General features: G+C 43.6%; 1 protein-coding gene across 2 annotated transcripts in view; it reads right to left on the reverse strand.

The window, feature by feature from the left end:
* Positions 1 to 18,099, reverse strand: part of VAV2 (vav guanine nucleotide exchange factor 2) — a 337,587-nt gene extending 319,488 nt beyond the window's left edge. The window contains exon 1 of one of the 2 annotated variants that reach the window (XM_033962034.1): positions 17,634 to 18,099. In XM_033962034.1, the coding sequence (XP_033817925.1) occupies positions 17,634 to 17,837 (204 nt within the window). In that variant the 5' untranslated portion in view covers positions 17,838 to 18,099. The remainder of the gene's footprint in view (positions 1 to 17,633) is intronic. The other variant, XM_033962033.1, reaches the window with a different exon arrangement.
* Positions 18,100 to 18,807: the final 708 nt, after the last annotated feature.

An 18,807-nucleotide genomic window follows, 5' to 3' on the forward strand; every position in this document is an offset into this window, starting at 1 on the left:
CACAGGCTTCCATTTGACTGCTACTACAGAAACTCCTTTGATATAACTAACAGACCATGTAGTGGAACACTTGACCGGAAAACCTCACTGGAAAAATGAGGCATGGCTGAAAGAAGATTGGTCGATGCCCTTTTAACCCTTTCCTTCCCACACCTCTTATGCTGCTGGAACTGACTCGCCTTCATTTTTAAGATTATCCTGTTTAATTTTGTCTGGTCCGCTGATATATTCATCATCCATTCACCGGGCTGTGAGCTTATGCTTGAATATCAAGCAAACACAGGTCTAACAATGCAGCCGATGTTATGAAAAAAATATGTCAACCGACAGCTACACAGATGCCAATTTAGAAATTAAATAGCCCATTCCGACAAATAATGCAGAGCTACAGAAAAGAGATGCCTTCATTTTTTTTTTTGCTTCTTTTTTCACTATTGAGTTACATAAGGGATGCTTTGTTTTTTGAAAAGACTGATTGTTACTTTTTTTTAACCAAGCAAGAGGAACTATAAAAATCCTTCTCATAGGCTGCTACTGTATTTCTTCCATAGTGTATCCAAACCGCAGTGGATAGGAGATTTAAACTCTATCTGCCATCTATTTAGCACTTTCCTAAAATTTTGTGTGTTTTTATGTTCAAACTTTTTTTATTGAAGGAAAGAAATTGTACAACACATTAGAAAAAGCTGAAAAACAAAGTAAGGAAGACACATACATCATAAGTAGACTCTGAAAGCTCTACTCCTTCGAAACAAGGAGACCAATATCATTCCTTCAAACAATATATAATTCAACATATCCTTCTCCCACCCCCCAACCCCAAGATAGAAGGTGACTTTGGTAATCAAGATAGAGGATAATTAGAGGAAAGATTACCTCAAAATATCAATCTAAATCATTTATAATCAGACTGCGAGCTCTAGGAGGAATAGATTGAAGATATGGGTCCCAGATCTGTAAAAACAGGCATGTACGTTTAGGAGACCTACAAATTTCCCAATCTCTCGCTTCTGTGTTTCTCTGGACTGTCTGCTCCTAAGGATCCAGTTAATATATCAATAACTTTAGCAAAATTCCTAAGGAATCTCCAGTCCATTACACAGAGTCTTGGGTGCATATTCTGCATCCTAACTCCCTGTCCTACTAGCAGGGCCAGAGGTGGCACCCAAAACTAATTTTTATGGCCGATTATGCTCTATCCCACAATGATTCTGCTATCATGGTGCTTCAAGTGACTGAGAATGCTAAACATCTGTTATTACTTCTAGTTGGATGATAGTTTTTAGTTTGGGCACAGAAAGTTGCTACTGTCTTTCTGCATGGATGGTCTACTAGATAGATGAATATCATGGTAGCCCATATTGCCTTAGTTTTCTGTAACTCATTCGTTAAATTATTATATGTGTTACCTTGTAACCCGTTCTGAGCTCTCTGAGGAGGATGGGATATAAAATGGATTAACACCTCCCCCCCCTAGCATTTTTAGCGCTGATCATGGCGGTAACAACTCCGATGCTCACAGGCATTCTATGAGCGTCTGAGCTGTTACCGCCACGGCTAGTGCTAAAAATGCTAGTACGGTTTTGTAAAAGGGGGGGAGGGGTAAATAAATAAACATGCAATGGTACAAGTGGAATGTTGAGTGCGGCTGATGTACTTCACACCAAAAAGATACCAGAGAATGCGAGGAGAAAATAACCCTCTGCTACTATCTTCGCTGGTGAGCGTCTCATGGGCTATGCGAGAAACGTTTGAAGGCCTCTCTATGCTACAGGCACATTTCCACTCGGATTTCATTTTTGTTGGGACAGGTGAAAAGCCTGCACGTCCACTGGAAGTGGAACCTGTATGGGTAACGGTGACGGGTCAAAAGCGCGCGAGGACAAAGGCACGCCGACAACACAGCACAGACAACTGAGCGCAGGGCTTGATCGCGCCAAAGAAAACCCATATTTTAAAGGGTTCTGACCCCCCCCCCCACTCTACATCAACTACATGTGGAGAAACAAAAACATTTCAGCTAAGGCCGTGGGGTGGTGGTGGGGGGGTTTATCCCCTCTTGTTAATGCACATGAGAAGGGAAGAGAAAGCAACACAGAGCATTGCTGTATAATCTGAGACGTATTAAAATGTGGGAAAGAGGTTTGGGTTGATAGCATTGCTCAGTTTTGTGATAATTATATCCCCCACACATGGCATTTGCCTATTAGCTAGTTGAGAAATCATTACCAGATTCACTTCAACCAGTACCACTGCTTTGGAGTAGAGAGTTGCATGGGGACAGAAATCTTACCCATCCCCACCCGTCCCCGCAAGGATCCTCTCCGTCCCCACCAATCCCCGCAAGGAATTACCTCCATCCCCGCCCGTCCCCATAAAAAGCAGCAATTACTTCTGAACAGGATCATCAATTCCACAGTTTCTTTTGTGTTTGAGCTGCTGTTTTCCTTGTGGAATCTCTTTGGTGGAACCCTTTTTTTGTTTTCTGTTCAGGTAATTAACTTATAAACCCCCTCTTTTACTAAGGCTGACATGTCCATTATATTATATGGACGAACCCTGATTCCAAAGCCTTCCATCCCCGTGGGAGTCCCGTTGGCCAGAGGGGGTCCCTGTGGGAGTCCCGTGGGCCAGAGGGGGGTTCCCGTGGCAGTCCCTTGGGTTAGGGGGGAAATTCCTGCGGGAACCCCGCGGAACCCGCAGGATTCCCGCGATCCCCATTCCCGTGCAGACCTCTACTTTGGAGTCCTTGTCTTTCAGTGCTACAAAGAGAGATTGCAAGAATTAAAAGAGACGCCTGATAAAAGTTGCTTCACTAGCGTGGTCAACTCTGTAGCCTAACCAGAGTGCCGCGTCTAAGCCAAGCACTGGTAATTACACTGGCCTAAAGTGCCCAAGAGAATCATGCTACCCACCCCCATAAGCAAGGTCCCATCCCACACCGCTACAGGCCCATTTCCTGATTGAAAGGCTCCACTGATCAATAGAAATATAAAGGTCAATTTCATCAATATTCAGACCCTTTACAGGGACTCTGAAAATGGAAAACATGGTACAATTATCCTTTTAGCTTTATTACTTATTCCTATTAGCTAGTAGAGAAATCATTATTGCCAAGTAAAGTCACTTCAGCCACAGAGAGTTTCAGCACATTTCCACATGAGAAACCAAGCCCCTCACAAAACTAATTAATGCTAGATCCTGCTTCTGACCTTGCCAGTGGAGAGGGAAGGCTTGCAATAAAGTTAATGTGAAGGAATGGAGCAATCACCGAACACAGAGAAACACTCTTTAGCTCTACATGGGCTTCAAGCAAATCTCAGCACCTTAGAATATTTTGAGTTATAATGAGCACATGGGGTGCAGCAAGTGATCCTGATTTGTGTCAAATAAAAAAACCACAGCCATCGTCAGCTAAGATCTTCCAAGAAATGCTCTTCTAATTCTAAACACTCATAATGATGAAGACACTTAACCAAATGTCCCACACTGCACAAACCTATTACAGAAGAGCTGCAGTTATCATATTATATAATATTACCGGTACTATTTTAAAGCAATGATGGGAGTCCTTGAGTTTTATTTCAATGGGATAATAAAACTTCCCTTTCTCTCAGTCACAAAATATATTAAACAACCATTAAATTGTCTATTACTTTGCTCTGGATTCTGATTTCTTCCCTGTTTCCTGGGCAACAGGTGGTGCAGAGGAAGCAGCCTAGCGGTTAGCGCCAAGGACTGACCCAAGGAAGGCAGGGTCCGAATCCTGCTTCTGATACTCCTTGTGACACAGGCAAGTCACATGGAGGGGCATTTTCAGTATGACGTCTAAATCCGATGTGGGGCGTTTTTCCCAAAGCGTTCAAAACTCTAGTGGAGAAAGTGACGATTTTTCAAAACAGGAAAATCTCTTATCTTTTTGTTTTGAAAAAGGCCATGGCCATTTACTATTTGTGCTTGTCCTCAGTGCATCTAGCATTTTGAAACATATATATATATATATATATATATATATATATATATATATATATATATATTTATTTATTTTTTTTTTTAATACATTCAAATGAAAACCAGACAAAAAACAGCCCTTGGGACATAGGAGAAGCCAGCATTCTTAGGAGATTGCCCACACAGACATCCCAGCAGAGCAGTGAAGCTCCCTAGGGGGCGCTACAGTGAACTTCACATTAAAGATCCCAAGTACACATCTAGCATTAACCCCCTTATATTGTATGATGAGCCCTCCAAAAAACTCTGAAAACTTACTGTATACTCCCCAATAGCCCTTATGCTTGCAGGTGTCACCTATATGTCAGTATAGTAGGTTTTGGGTGGGTTTTGGCAGGCTCATACTTTCTACCACAAGCTTACTAGTTAGAATAGTGCAAATATATATTTACACTTGTAATCACATGGCACGTCTCAAAACCAACTTACGCTAGTATTTTATAATGGAATCTGGGCACCTGCTGCTATGGGATTAGCATTTAGGAGCTGACTCTATAAAGGGCACCTAACTTACCTCCCCACCCCTTTTACGAAGCCACATTGGGCTTTTTTTTTATCGCTGCCTGCAGGGGTATTAGCTCCAACGCTCAAAGGAATTCTATGAGCATTAGAGCTAATACTTCTATGGCTGCTGATTAAAAAGATTAAATGCGGCTTCGTAAAAGGTGGAGGGAGGGAGGTTAATTGGGAAAATACCCTTAATGGCCTCAATAATTGGTTTTAAAAAAAATGTAATTGGGCAATAGGCGCCTATCTGATTCTATAAAAGACAGGTGCCTTTTGCATGGTGCTTAGCGGTGCCCAATGCCTAAGTGGGTGTTTCTGTGGGCAGAGGGTGACTTAGGCACCACTAAACGTGATTCTCTTAAAACCTAGGCACGCAAAATATAGGCCTTTAAAACTATCACCTACATTTCAGGCGCCTAAGTTTTTACATAGGCGCCGCTAGCCACAATTCTCTAAATGGCTGTTGCCAATTTTCTAGATGCCAACTGATCTAGGTGCCATTTGTAGAATCAGCCCCTTAGCACTCTGCAACTTGGAATGTAAATTTTGGCACCCATTATATAATTGTCCCTTAGAAAATTAGAAAAGGTACAGAGAAGGGCAACAAAATTCATAAAAGGGATGGAATGACTTCAATACGAGGAAAGGCTAAAGCAGCTAGGCTCTTCCATTTGGAAAAGAGACGGCTCAGGGGGGATATGATAGAGGTCTATAAAATAATGAGTGGCGTGGAAAGGGTAGATGTGAATCACTTGTTCATTCTTTCCAAAAATACTAGGACGAGGGGGCCTGCGATGAAGCTACTAAGTGGTAGATTTAAAACAAACCGGAGAAAATATTTCTTCACACAACGTGTAATTAAACTCTGGAATTCGTTGCTGAAGAATGTGGTGAAATCAGTTAGCTTAGCAGGGTTTAAGAAAGGTTTGGATCATTTCCTAAAAGAGAAGTCCATAAGCCATCATTGAGATGGCTTGGGAAAATCCACTGCTAATTCCTAGGATAAGCAGAATAAAATCTGTTTTACTACTTGGGATCTAGCTAGGATCCTCTGGCTTTGAGGTTGTTCCGAGGGTATTATGTTAGTGTGTGATGTGCTGTAACTAAAATGTTAACTTTGCTGTCGTGAACTATTGTGAATGTTTTTATTGTTAACCGCTTAGTTATAGGCGGTCTATACATTTTAGAAATAAATAATAAATAAATAGGTACTTGGGACCTGGGTTGGCCACTGTTGGAAACAGGATACTGGGCTTGATGGACCTTCGGTCTGTCCCAGTATGGGAACGCTTATGTTTTTATGTGAGGCAAGTATAGGATAATCAAGCCACTGTGACATCACTTATGAGGTTGTCTCTTAGGCACTGGTAGGCTGATGCATTATGACATCACAATCTCAGCTCTGGAATGGGTTTCTGCCAAGTACTTGGGACCTCGGTTGGCCACTGTTGGAAACAGGATACTGGGCTTAATGGACCTTCAGTCTGTCCCGGTATGGCAATTCTTATGTTCTTAGAGTACTAGCTCTTTAGGGTAGCAGCATTTTGCACCTGAATACTTACTACTACTGCTAATACTACTTATAATTTCTATAGCACTACTAGACATTTGTAGCACTATACACTAAACATGTAAGAAGAGACAGTCTTTACTCGAGTGAGCTTACAATCCAATCAAAACGGACAAACAGAATAGACAAAGAGATTAGAGAATTAGTTCTGGTAGAAATGATAAAACAGTCATGGGTACTCTGCAAGTGAACAGAAGTTATGAGTTAAAAGATGGGCTTTTAGCCTAGATTTGAATACAGCCAGATGCGGAGCTTGACGTACTGACTCAGGAAGTCTATTCCAGGCATAAGGAAGTCTTATCACCACTGCATTGCTTTATCAGGTCCAATAATGCTATAAAAATTATGTGGAGCATTATTTTCTTTACTCTTTTTACAGTCCAGAACTGCATTCCCCACAGGCAAATGAGAGCTTTCATATAGTGAAAAGGGAGAGGAGAGGCAAATCCTGAAACCTTTCATCGCTTCTATATGGCTCATTTTTTTAATTTAAAGGAAGGTATCATACATGCTAAACAATTCCATGTTAGCAGTAAACACAAATTACTCTTCCCTGCTGGGATTTTTATCAGTCTATAACTGTCCCTCATGCACTTCTTTCGGGCACCAAATGTTGCACGGCTCCAAAATACACTAGAAGACTTTCAATAGAGGAACAAAGATCTGACCAGAATGTTCTGGTCACATCTCAGATTTCTCATGTTTTGGGTAGCCAGAATGGAAGGACAGAAGAAAATGTGAAAGTTTTTGACATACACTATTGAATTATTTCATCTACAACACTAGGCCCCTCTTCTATTAAACTGCGCTAGCAGTTTTTAGGGCAGAGAGCCGCGCTGAATGGTCCGCGCTGCTCTCGACGCTTATAGGACTCTATGAGCGTCGGGAGCGGCATGGGCCATTCAGCGCAGCTCCCCGCTCTGTTTACTAGAAGAGGCCCTAAGGGGGGAATTCATCAACAGGCACTAGCCACTAAAGATGCCCATTATATTCCTATGGGCATCTTTCGCCATTAGCATGCACTAACGCGGTTAGCAATCACTGATGAATTCCTCCCTAAATCTAACCTTGAAGAAGCTAAAACGGACATGAAATATTCTAGAGTGTTTTCATCCACTTTTGCTTATCAAGCTGCAAAAGCGTGGAAAAGTTTGCCATCTTCAGTTATCTGAGAGAGTAATTCTAAATGTTTTAGGAAAGCTTTAAAGACACATTTATTTAAAAATATAATTTAGGGTAAAATTGTATAGCTTTCTTATTGTTATTACCATAAAATGTTTTTATTTATTTTGTGAACTGCTTTGAACGTGTTATAGGTATTTGCAGTATACAAATAACCACACACACACCCCTTTTACAAAACCGTAGTGCTGCTGGTGCTAAAAACCGTGCTACGGTTATGTAAAGGGGGAGAAAGTCTGTACTGCATTGTATTCCCCCACAAACCTAGTACAGACATATGAAACACATTAATGTCTCATTGTATGAAGAAATACCAGTTACTGGACTAGTAAAAGCTCCAACGTGTACACTTTTCACCTCCACCCCAGAACTCAAATGCACAGAACCAAGTAGATGTAGTCCATTGATTTTTCAAGTACAAATGCTTTTGATTTATTCACCAATCTTGGCATATGCATTGCATGAATCATGCTAGAATGGACTTATATACATGGAGACTCTCTTCTTCACTCTATGACACCCGCCTTCATGCCACCACTGGGATTTTCTGGGCGCATTGCCAGCAGAAAACATGTACAGAGCATTCACCAGTTTCCTCAGCTTCTCCTGTTTGTGATATCCTGAAACCAAAAGTCTCATTCCATTACCGCAAAACGCTTCTGTGCATGCAGATGTCGCCATACATGAAAAAGGATATAGTACTATCCGAAAGGGTCCAGAGAAGAGCGACCAAAATGGTTAAGGGGCTGGAGGAGTTGCTGTACACAGAGAGGCTAGAGAAACTGGGCCTCTTCTCCCTTGAAAAGAGGAGACTGAGAGGGGACATGATCGAAACATTCAAGATACTGAAGGGAATACACTTAATAGATAAAGACAGGCTGTTCACCCTCTCCAAGGTAGAGAGAACGAGAGGGCACTCTCTAAAATTAAAAGAGGATAGATTCCATACGAACGTAAGGAAGTTCTTTTTCACCCAGAGAGTAGTAGAAATCTGGAACGCTCTTCCAAAGGCTGTTATAGGGGAAAGCACCTTCCAGGGATTCAAGACAAGGTTAGACAAGTTCCTGCTTAACCAGAATGTACGCAGGTAAGGCTAGACTCAAATAGGGCACTTGTCTTTGACCTAAGGGCTGCCTTGTGAGCAGACTGCTGGGCACGACGGTTCACTGACCCAGCAGCGGTAATTCTTATGTTCTTATGCACCATGCACTTTCCTCCCCCTTAACTTTCCATACTCGGCGCTAACAGTGCATGCATAATTTGCATGCTATTAATTCTGAGCATTGGGACTTTTTTTTCTGTGCTGTTCCTACTGTATTTTCTGGTGCCTGCATTTGGTTTTTGCGCATCAGCCCACAAGAGAACAAACCCCAAAATTAGTGTTCTTCAGAAGATCATCATAACAATTCAAACTTTAGAAAATGTGCCTATGGCCTGGCTGCTCTGGGTAAGCCCACTCTTGCTATCAGAAGCCAAGCAGAGTCAGGCCTAGCTAGTACCTGGATGGGGGGACCACTGGGGAACACCAGGCATCATAGGCTGCAGCAACATAGTGTTGGGTAGCAGCAACATAGTGGAGTCACAGACTGTGCCAGGAGAAGGCAATAGCAAACCACTCCTGTACTCTGCCTCAAAAAAATCACAGGGAGGATTCCTCACCATTGATACAGCCATGGGTCAGTGGTCAACTCAAAAGGTATACACAATTACCATAATGGGAATGGTAATTTCTCATTCCAGGATTGGTGGGACAATTTTATCAGTGGGAGGTGGAATGCTCTGCCAGGTGTTTTGCGATTTTGCACTGTCAGAATGGATTTTAATAAGATTTGAAGACACAATTGTTTGTTAGTGCCTCTCTGAGTTGAGATTTTACATAATGTAAATCCCTGCTAATGTATTATCTGATTAACGATCAAATTTTATGGTATAGTTTTTATAATTAGTTAAAATGTTTGTTTGTCCCACATTTATGACTGTGACTATGTAAACCGTATACACTCCTCCCTCCTTATTTGCAGTTTCAGTATCCGCGGTTTCAACTATTCACGGTTTTTAGTGTGCTGGCTCCTCCCCCAAATTACATCATTCATGCCACCAAAACCTATTCCAAATCAAGTAAAGAGGTGCATACCTGCCATTGCAAAGGGGTGGGTAAAGCCTCATTTCCACCTAGCCAAGTGCAACTGGGGTTCATCTCCACCGGGACCCTCGCACGCCAGGCGGCGGCCGTCACTGCCCCCCTCAAGCTGCTGTTGCCATGGCCCAGACTGCAGCACCGCCCAACCATTGGCCGAGACGGTCACATGAGCGCTGCTGGAATTTGGGTCCGCGGCTATGAGGAGAGAAGATGGGCTGGGCGTGAGGGGGACACAGAGGTAAGAGCGGCGGCTTGATGGGGTGGGAGGGGTTGGAGCAATGGGAGTTGGCGATGGGCTTCTCTCTCTCCTCTGCTCTGTAGACAGGGCCAGGGTTAAGGATAGACCTGGGCAGGCAGGGGGAGGAGGTGAATAACTTTCTCATATGTTATTCGCGGTTTTATCATATTCTCGAGGGTTTTTAACAGAAAACCGTAAATAACATATGAGAAAATTATTTGTGGTTATTCCATATTCGCGGCTATGTTCCACCCGTTACCACCGCGAATGTGGAGGGAGGAGTGTAAATAATATACGGTATATAAATTTTTAAATAAATAAATAATGGGAAAATTCCATCTAAGGTCTGGCCTGTCATCTCAGTGTGTTTTAACTAGACCCGGAAATTTCTTCAACCAACCAACTTTGAAGGAAATCTCTATCTTAGTGTCTGTAAGAGGGAAAACTCCAACCCTTCCACAGGATCTCTGCAACTCCAGGTAATTGATAAGACCTGCTTTTATCTCCAGATCATCCTAAAAATTTTGATGTTTATCCTATCCAGGGTTATGAAGATGCTGTGAATCAAGACAGCAGTGTGGAAAGATGAAGGAACATAAAAGATACCTTTTAAATTTCATTCAGAAGACAGACAACATGCTGGGATGGACTAGCAGAGATGGAGGAGAGAGAGACTTGTGAGCTTCGATCTCCTTTATACCTGCAAAACTGCTGAAGGTCCAAGCACCAGCAAACAGAAACAGGGGCTCCTTTTACTAAAGTGCGTCTGCGTTTTTAGCGCATGCAGGAAATTACCGCATGCTACGATTCTAGAACTAACGCCAGCGTTAAGGTCTAGCACGCGCGCGGCAATGTAGCGCGTGCTATTCCGTACGTTAAAGCCCTAACGCGGCTTAGTAAAAGGAGCCCCAAGACCACTAAGAACAGAACAGAACCGCTGGCCTCAGAATTTTGTCACTGACTTCAGCTGCGCTGATATCAAATGTGATTGTAGGTAGTTGTGTCACTGATTAGACTGTAATTCTGTTGTCCTGTTACACTGCTATAACTTCAGACTTTCAAGCAATGAATACGTCACATGGATGTTTATAATCTAGTTGCATTTTCTGTTCATGTGCAGAAGCATTAAGAAAAGTCTTACTTTTTCACCTGTGATAAAAATCCAACCAGGCCCTACACAGTCCGTGTTTCGGCGAACACGCCTTCCTCAGGGGTCCAATGGTTTGCAACCTCACATATAAAGAATTGGACTGAAAACAGTCTACTGTCTTTAAACATGTGAGCAAAGAACACCGCAGACAAGCTGAAGTACAAAAAAATGCAAAAAAATTCCTTGTCTGCAGTGTTCTTTGCTCACATGTTTAAAGGGAGAACGAGAGAGCACTCTCTAAAGTTGAAAGGGGATAGATTCCGTACAAACATAAGGAAGTTCTTCTTCACCCAGAGAGTGGTAGAAAACTGGAACGCTCTTCCAGGGATTCAAGACAAGGTTGGACAAGTTCCTGCTAAACTGGAACGTACGCAGGTAGGGCTGGACTCATTTAGAGCACTGGTCTTTGACCTGGAGGCCGCCGCGTGAGCAGACCGCTGGGCACGATGGACCACTGGGCTGACCCAGCAGCGGCAATTCTTATGTTCTTATGTATGCATGTGGGATTTTAATAATGCTTACCGATGCTCATTTATTGTGTTTGGTTAAGAATCTGCCACTATTCTTTGTAATAATGAAATAATCACAAGCCTCTGCCACAGATTCCCCTTCACCCATGATCCATTCTGAAAGTCAACCACATCATGTGTTATTATTAGCCATGTGAAGCTGGGAAACCTGAGGTGAAGAAAGGACAAACTTACTGGAGGGCTCAGAAAAGAACTAAAGCCATAGCCCTCATTAAAACAGAGACCTGGGGGGGTCACACAGAGAAGCAGCAGTGGAGCCAAGATTCAGAACTCCTATACCCCAACCTCTGGCCATTAGAACACACCTCCTGTCTTACAGTTCCTACAAAATGGCAAATGTCTCACATACAAACAAGGAGGTAAACCAAGAGAATAATGAATCTGTCAAAATGAAAGAAAAACAGCCAACCGTGACATATCATGACAAGGGTTGTGTACCGCCTGCAATTTTTTATATTGTGTCTGACTGTGGAAATGACAAAAGACTCCACGCAGAACAGGCTCTGAGCCTGAAAACTGACAAACCCAGACACAGGAAAAAATCTTCAGTTTGCAAGAAAGCCCCTTTTTTTTTTTTTTTTTAAATAAGCAACCATCCTGAGAGGACAGCCAAGCCTCCCCTGACAAATTTGCTTTGCTCCTATTAATGAACCATAAAATACAAGATGCTTGTCTGCCTTCCTCTGAAAGGTGTAATACCCCCAACAGCTGAAGCACAATGATTGCCAAAGATTTGCCTCAACCTTCTCATCTAGGATAAAATCAATCTTAGCCCCACCTGACTGAACGGCATTATCTCCTATCCAATGGCTCTACTTTTTTCAGGAGTCTCTCATGAGGAACTTTATCAAAAGCTTTCTGAAAATCTAGATGCACTGCATCAACCAACCTGCTCACCTTTATCCACATGTTCATTCACGCCTTCAAAGAAATTAAGCAAATTGGTGAGGCAAGACTTCCCTTGGCTGAATCCATGCTGACTCTCTCCCATGAAACCATATTTGTTTATGTGATCTATAATTTTATTCTTTATAATTGTTTCCTCTGTTTTGCTCAGCTTACTGGTCTGTAATTTCCCAGATCACCCCTGTAACCTTTTTTTAAATAAATCAGTATTACATTGGCCACCCTCCAATCTTCAGGTACTACAGACAAATTTAAGAACAGGTTACAGTCACTGACAGCAGATCAGCAATTTCATGTTTGAGTTCTTTCAGTTGTTGTTGTTAGGTGCTATCAAATCGTGCTCGAGTTCTAGCAACTTGATGAATTGCAGATCTAAAAAGACATCGGTTTTGTGCTAGTCTGGAAAGGTCCTCCAGCGTCATCCCCATGGTTGCTTTCCACGTGCCCAGTCTTCAGATTGCAGGTCGCCCTCTTCACCTGGTTCCTCCGATGTACCCAAACATGATGTCCTTCTCCAGTGATCTCTCTCTTCTGATAGTGTGACCAAAATATGACAGTCGTAACTTCATCATTTGGACATCACGTGACATAGCCGGTTTGATCTCTTCCAGAATCAATTTGTTAGTTCTTCTGGAAGTCCATGACACACCTAAAATCCTTCTCCAGCACCAAAGCTCAAATGAGTCAATCTTGTTTCTGTAGTCGCCAGCTTTTGCATCTGTAACTAACCACTGAGAAAATGAGTGTGTGCACAAGTCTGATCTTCATTTGGAGTGTTACCTCCTTGCCTTTGAATACTTTGTCGAGAGCTTTCATTGAAGAGCGACCAAGTGTTATTCTGCGAAGTATTTCCTCCCTGCTAGTTGCTTCTTTGTTTACAAAGGAGCCCAGGAGAGCATGTGGCGCAGGGTTTAGAGCTGTGGGTTCAAATCCCTCGCTGCTCCTTGTGACCCTGGGCAAGTCACTTAATCCCCTCATTGCCCCAGGTACACTAGATAGTTTGAGCCCACCAGAGCAGATAGGAAATATAATAAAATACCTGATTGTAAACCACTTAGGATATAAGTGGTATATAAAGAAACTTCTATTCTGTCACCTTCAAGCTCAAAATCTTCATCATTTTCCATGTTCATTATCTTCATCTTGTTTATGTTCAGTTCTAATCCCATGTTATGAACAAAGCAAATAATTCATTCAGTCACTCCACTATGGCCTTGTCCTTTCTGAGGCCCTTTTGCTCCTTCATTATCTAACATTTCCATGGATTTCCTCACAGGCTTTCTGCTTCTGATGTACCTGAAAAAGTTGTTACTATGGGCTCCTTTTACTAAGGTGCGCTAGTGGTTTTAGGACACGCTTTGTGCGCGCTACAATGCCCCGCGCGCTAAACGCTAACACCTCCATAGAGCTTGCATTAGCATTTTGTTTAGCGTGTGGTTTGCGCGCACTAATCTTTAGCGCGTGCTAAAAATGCTAGTGCACCTTGTAACCGGCAGCCTCAGGGCAAGGTGTCTTGGGCCACCGGTACAAGAAAACCCTCTTGTGAGCCGCTGCGGGCAGCACAAGGAAAATAATATAGCGTTCAGATAAGGACACCACCACACCAGGTAAGTTCTTTTCAAAATAAACTTTAGCTTTAATCTTTAAGGTAAAAATAAATATCAAGCTTTGTCAGGATGATTCTGTTTCTTACTCAGACTCAATGTCCATAAGGCAAAACTAAATAAGTTGCCAAAGTCCACAAACTCTTAGTCCATCAGCATGTATCCAAAAGAAAAGAAAAACTCAAAATACACAAGCTTCAGAGTTGTATCAATTCCAAATAAGTCAGTGTAATTACACTGGCTTCTTCAGCATCAGAGTGCTGGCCAGACAGAGTGCTCCGTGTGGTGTTAATCTGCCATTGAAAATTGGCCCTCTATCCCACCACTATGAACACGGGGCTAACCCCTCTGTCTGGGACTGGGAACAGTTCACTTCTCCCAAAGAAAAAAACAAGGAAAACAAGTTCCAACAATTCAGTCCTTTACCAAGTTCAAAAGATAATTTATTTTGTTCTTCAGCTGCCTTAAAATAGTCAGCACAGGCAAGCAATTAACAAAACAAACTTTCAAAAACATTCAATAGTCAGTCACTTGCCTCTCACACAGCATATCTCCATATCTTCACTAGGCAATTCAGTAATGGACTCAGCATTGGCTTCCAGTTCCATATCCTGTGTCTCCTCCAGCAGATTAAGAGACATGTCCTCACCAGCCTCTGTTAGCTCCATAGCTTCTGGAGTTTGGCTGGCATTCAGAGCTCTCAGCCCTGAGCGCTGGAACCTGTCCTCTACAAGTCGCTGCTGCTTCTGATTCTCCAGAAACTGGGACTTCAGGTTAAGGAGTCTGCAGCCCCGCCCCAAACCCTCAGGAGGAAGTGATTTCCTGTTAATCACCCTAGGCTTGTGTGGGGGATGGGAATCCTGCAGTTCTTCCCTCCTACTCCCTCTACAGGACACAGAAGGAAACTCATCCACTGACTGAAATGGGGTTTTAAAAGTAGGTAATTGTGTGGAGCCTAAACCTGACTTGTGCACTGCTCCTGGGACATTCCTAGCAGGCATAGTCTGCTTACCACAACCTTAGTAAAAGGAGCCCTATGAGTTTTTGCCTCTGTGACAAGTTTTTTTTCCATATTTTCTTTTAGTCTTCTTTATAGATGCCTTGCATCTAACTTACCAGTGCTTATTGTTGCTTTTTGTTTTCTTCATTCAGATCCTTTTTCCATTCTCTGAAAAATATTCTTTTGGCACTTTCACTTCACCTTTTAACCATGCTGGCTGTAGTTTGCTCTTCTTTCCACCTTTGTTAATATATGGAGTACATCTGGTCTGGGCTTCTAATATGGTATTTGCAGTCAATTCTTTTAGCTTCTTTTTTAACCATTTTCCTCATTTTATTGTAGTTGCCCTTTCAAAAATTAAATGCTGTTACAGTAAATTTCCTTTGCGACTTCACTCCAGATATTAGCTCAGCCTTGAATGTTATGATCACTGTTTCCCAGCAAACCCAACACTGTTACCTTCACTCAGGAAGGTCTAGATCAGGAGTGTCCAATGTCGGTCCTCGAGGGCCGCAATCCAGTTGGGTTTTCAGGATTTCCCCAATGAATATGCATTGAAAGCAGTGCATGCACATAGATCTCATGCATATTCATTGGGGAAATCCTGAAAACCCGACTGGATTGCGGCCCTCGAGGACCGACATTGGACACCCCTGGTCTAGATTGTATCACAAAAAAATTTAAGGCCAAAATACTGGGTTTCCGCAGCGGGCATCATGCTTATTGCAGGTTTTCGCAGCGAGACCTTGAAACCTTCAATAAGCATGATTACAGCAGTGGAAACCCTGAGAGAACATATAATCCAGCTTCACAGGAGGAACATCTTTAAATTCACCAGAGACTTTTCCATTCTATGGGGAAAAGAGACCAACTGACTTTCCCACCAAAATTCAAACTAGTAACCAACAAAGGACTTGCCTGCCTCATTCACCTGAAGCCCCAGCCAATCGGGTTTGAGGACCTACTATATAAAGACAAACTGCAGACCTCACAGCATAATGGCTGAAATGTTGGCTCTACCTGACAAGATGCAGTGAAACTCAGAAACCTACAATAAGCTGCAGAAATCCAGAGAAAGCAAAAAAAAAGTGTTTGAATGAGAATACTATCTGTTCCTTAAGACTATGAGATTATGGACAAAAGCGCTTCCCGTATGCATGAAAAGAATTGAAACAAGCTTGAAATGGCAACACTGCTTTAGGAACTATTCTTTCTAATATGTTGAAAGGAGCCACATTCTGCCCATTATATATGGACTCCTTTCATCTTGGTACCACAAGGGATCTCAAAGTCCCTCCTTGAGGGCCGCAATCCAGTCGGGTTTTCAGGATTTCCTCAATGAATATGCATCGAAAGCAGTGCATGTACATAGATCTCATGTATATTCATTGGGGAAATCCTGAAAACCCGACTGGATTGCGGCCCTCAAGGAGGGACTTTGAGACCCCTGCACAAGAGGGATAATAATAAAATATATAAATAAATGTGATTCTTCCTTTTCCAGGCAAAATCATTTATAACGATTCCCTAGTTCTGCAGATCTCCTGCAAGCTGGCTTCTAGCACACTTCCCCAAAACATCAGAAGCCACTGCCAAGACATTATTTGTACAGCAGCCTCTTGCAGTGATGCCAATGTCCGAGAACACATGCTAACAAAAGTGCACTTGGCCTCTTGCTCTTTCTCAGTACCGCATATCTTTTGATACTAATGACGTGCTCAGAAGTCCATCGTCCTCCCCTCTGTAAAGCTAATATGCCGGCACCAAACCGCAAACCTTTACATTTAAAGACATCAAAAAGGTAAAGCCCAGTGAACAATTCTTTGTCCCGCACAGGGCCTGACGTACTAAACACGTTTCCCAGAGACAAGACACACGAGGAAAACCTTTTCCCTATATTCTGCTCCACGCAAACATGTCGCCGCTGTGTGTCAACGCTAAATTCTGTTGACAGAACAGGGCGACATTTCTCGGTAAGACACGAAATAATGCCAGCCTTACCTCAGTGATAGGAAGTCAGTCACAAAAGTAGTATGAAAAAGATGAAGAAGAAGAAGAAAGAAAAAAAAAGAAGTGGGGGGTGTTGCATTTTGCCCTAAACCTTTCGTGCATGCTTTCAAAATATTCCTCACAGCCTCCGGACAAAAAAAGCGCGATTCCTTTCCATTAAGTGAAGCCTGCCCTGCCCGTCTCGTCCTGTCAATCTGCTCCTCTGCCCGCGCTTAACCCTCGGTTACCACGTTAAATATCTGTATCCCAGGGCAGTAGCATTGAATTACCGGCCATTCCAGTTCGGCTGGGGAGTTCTTTTTATGGAAGCCACCTCTTCTCCCCCCCCCCCAAAAAAAAAAAAAAAAAAAAGTTGAACACTTCAGCTGCATGTGGATGGCTACCTACCCCGAGTCTTGGGCTAGGAGCTCTGTGGGGGTGACCGTGGTGGCGCCCTGCACCTGCAAACTGCCTAGCCCACCCGAACAAATTTACAACAAAGCGAAATGTACTGCCTTCCCGCGAAAGGACGAAAACAAGCAGCACTTGAAGAAAAAAAAAAAAAAAAAAAAACAAAAAACCTGGGGCTGAGAACAAACTCCCGGCCTCGGAGATCCTGGAAGGGCTAGTGCCGGCCTTGATGAATCGGTCCCCAAAGACAACCTTGAAACAAAGTTTAAACGGGTAGCACGCACATACAGCAATCCGAGCTTCAGAGGAACAATAGGTTCTCCTTATCCCCAGCATCATTATTTCAAAGATGCTTTTATCGCCCCCCCCCCCCTCCCTCCCTGCAGTCCCTTTACCTGGGACATCTGCGGCCTGAAGTTGATGTCCTTGAGGTCGATAGATCCAGGTGACAGGTTATGCAGCAGCTGGCACAGAAGGACCCCGTCCCGAAGAGCCTGCGCCAGGTCAAACGCCACCGCCGTGGGCCACACCACCCGGTGGTTCGGGGGCAGAACTTTGCAGTCTATGAGCCAGCGTCCGCACTGCCTCCACTCCTCCATGGCGATGGCGAGCGGCGGGAGAGCCCCCCGGCTCACAGATCTAGCAGCCAGCCCGTTCCCCTTCCCGGCTCAGCATAATCCGACGCCGCTCCCGGACAGGGGACCGCGCGTCTGTCCCCGGACCGGCCAGGCTGGCACGTGCGGGAGAGGCGCACCCGGGTCCAGTCCTGGGATCGCTCGTGCGCCGGGGCCGGCGGTAGTTTGAAAGGATCCTCGAGCCGACTCCACTCTGGACTCCAGCCCGCGCGCCCGAGGAGGAGGAGGAGCGCGCGCGCCCGGCCGTGCCTGCCCCTCCCAGCCTCTGCTTCCTTCTTCCTGTGCCCCCATGCTGGGAGCGGGCGGATGCAGCTGGAGGCCCCATCCTCTCCCCTGCAGTTGGCTTTAGGGGCTGGAGTCCAATCGGGGAGACAGGGTTACCCTAGCCGGGCACTGCCCGCCTAGGCATCAGTATCGGAGCCAAGGGATCACGTCTTTGTCCAGCGCACAGAGCTACGAGGCGCAAACAACAATAGCGAACAAAAGAATAGGAATGCAGAAAGAACAGGGAGCATTTGCGTCCCGACAACTGAATGTTTCCAATAAAAGACTTTCTCCCGTCCTCAAACTTTTGAGATGTGGGCACTGCTTGATAAAGTGTGTGTGTGTGTGGGGGGGGGGGGTAATTTGTCATGTGTTGCCTTGTCTGGATACACATTCTTTTCCTTCTGAGGAACATTTACAAATTTTACATGTTAAAATAAAATACAGGCTCATTGGTAACAATAACTATCTGAAATGTTCCTAGATTATTTCTCTGACAAAAAAATATCGATTATTTTTTTTTACTAATGAGTTATTCTGGTTATGCTTCTATGTTTCTGTATGCTGTAATTATACTCATTATTTTTATTATAAGAAAACTGGGAGTGTAATTGTGCAGTTGATTATACCCCTCAGAGAATCCCAAAACAGGAAGAGGATGGAATCAAAA

Source organism: Geotrypetes seraphini, chromosome 10 (genome assembly GCF_902459505.1).
Source record: "Geotrypetes seraphini chromosome 10, aGeoSer1.1, whole genome shotgun sequence".
Lineage (NCBI taxonomy): Eukaryota > Metazoa > Chordata > Amphibia > Gymnophiona > Dermophiidae > Geotrypetes > Geotrypetes seraphini.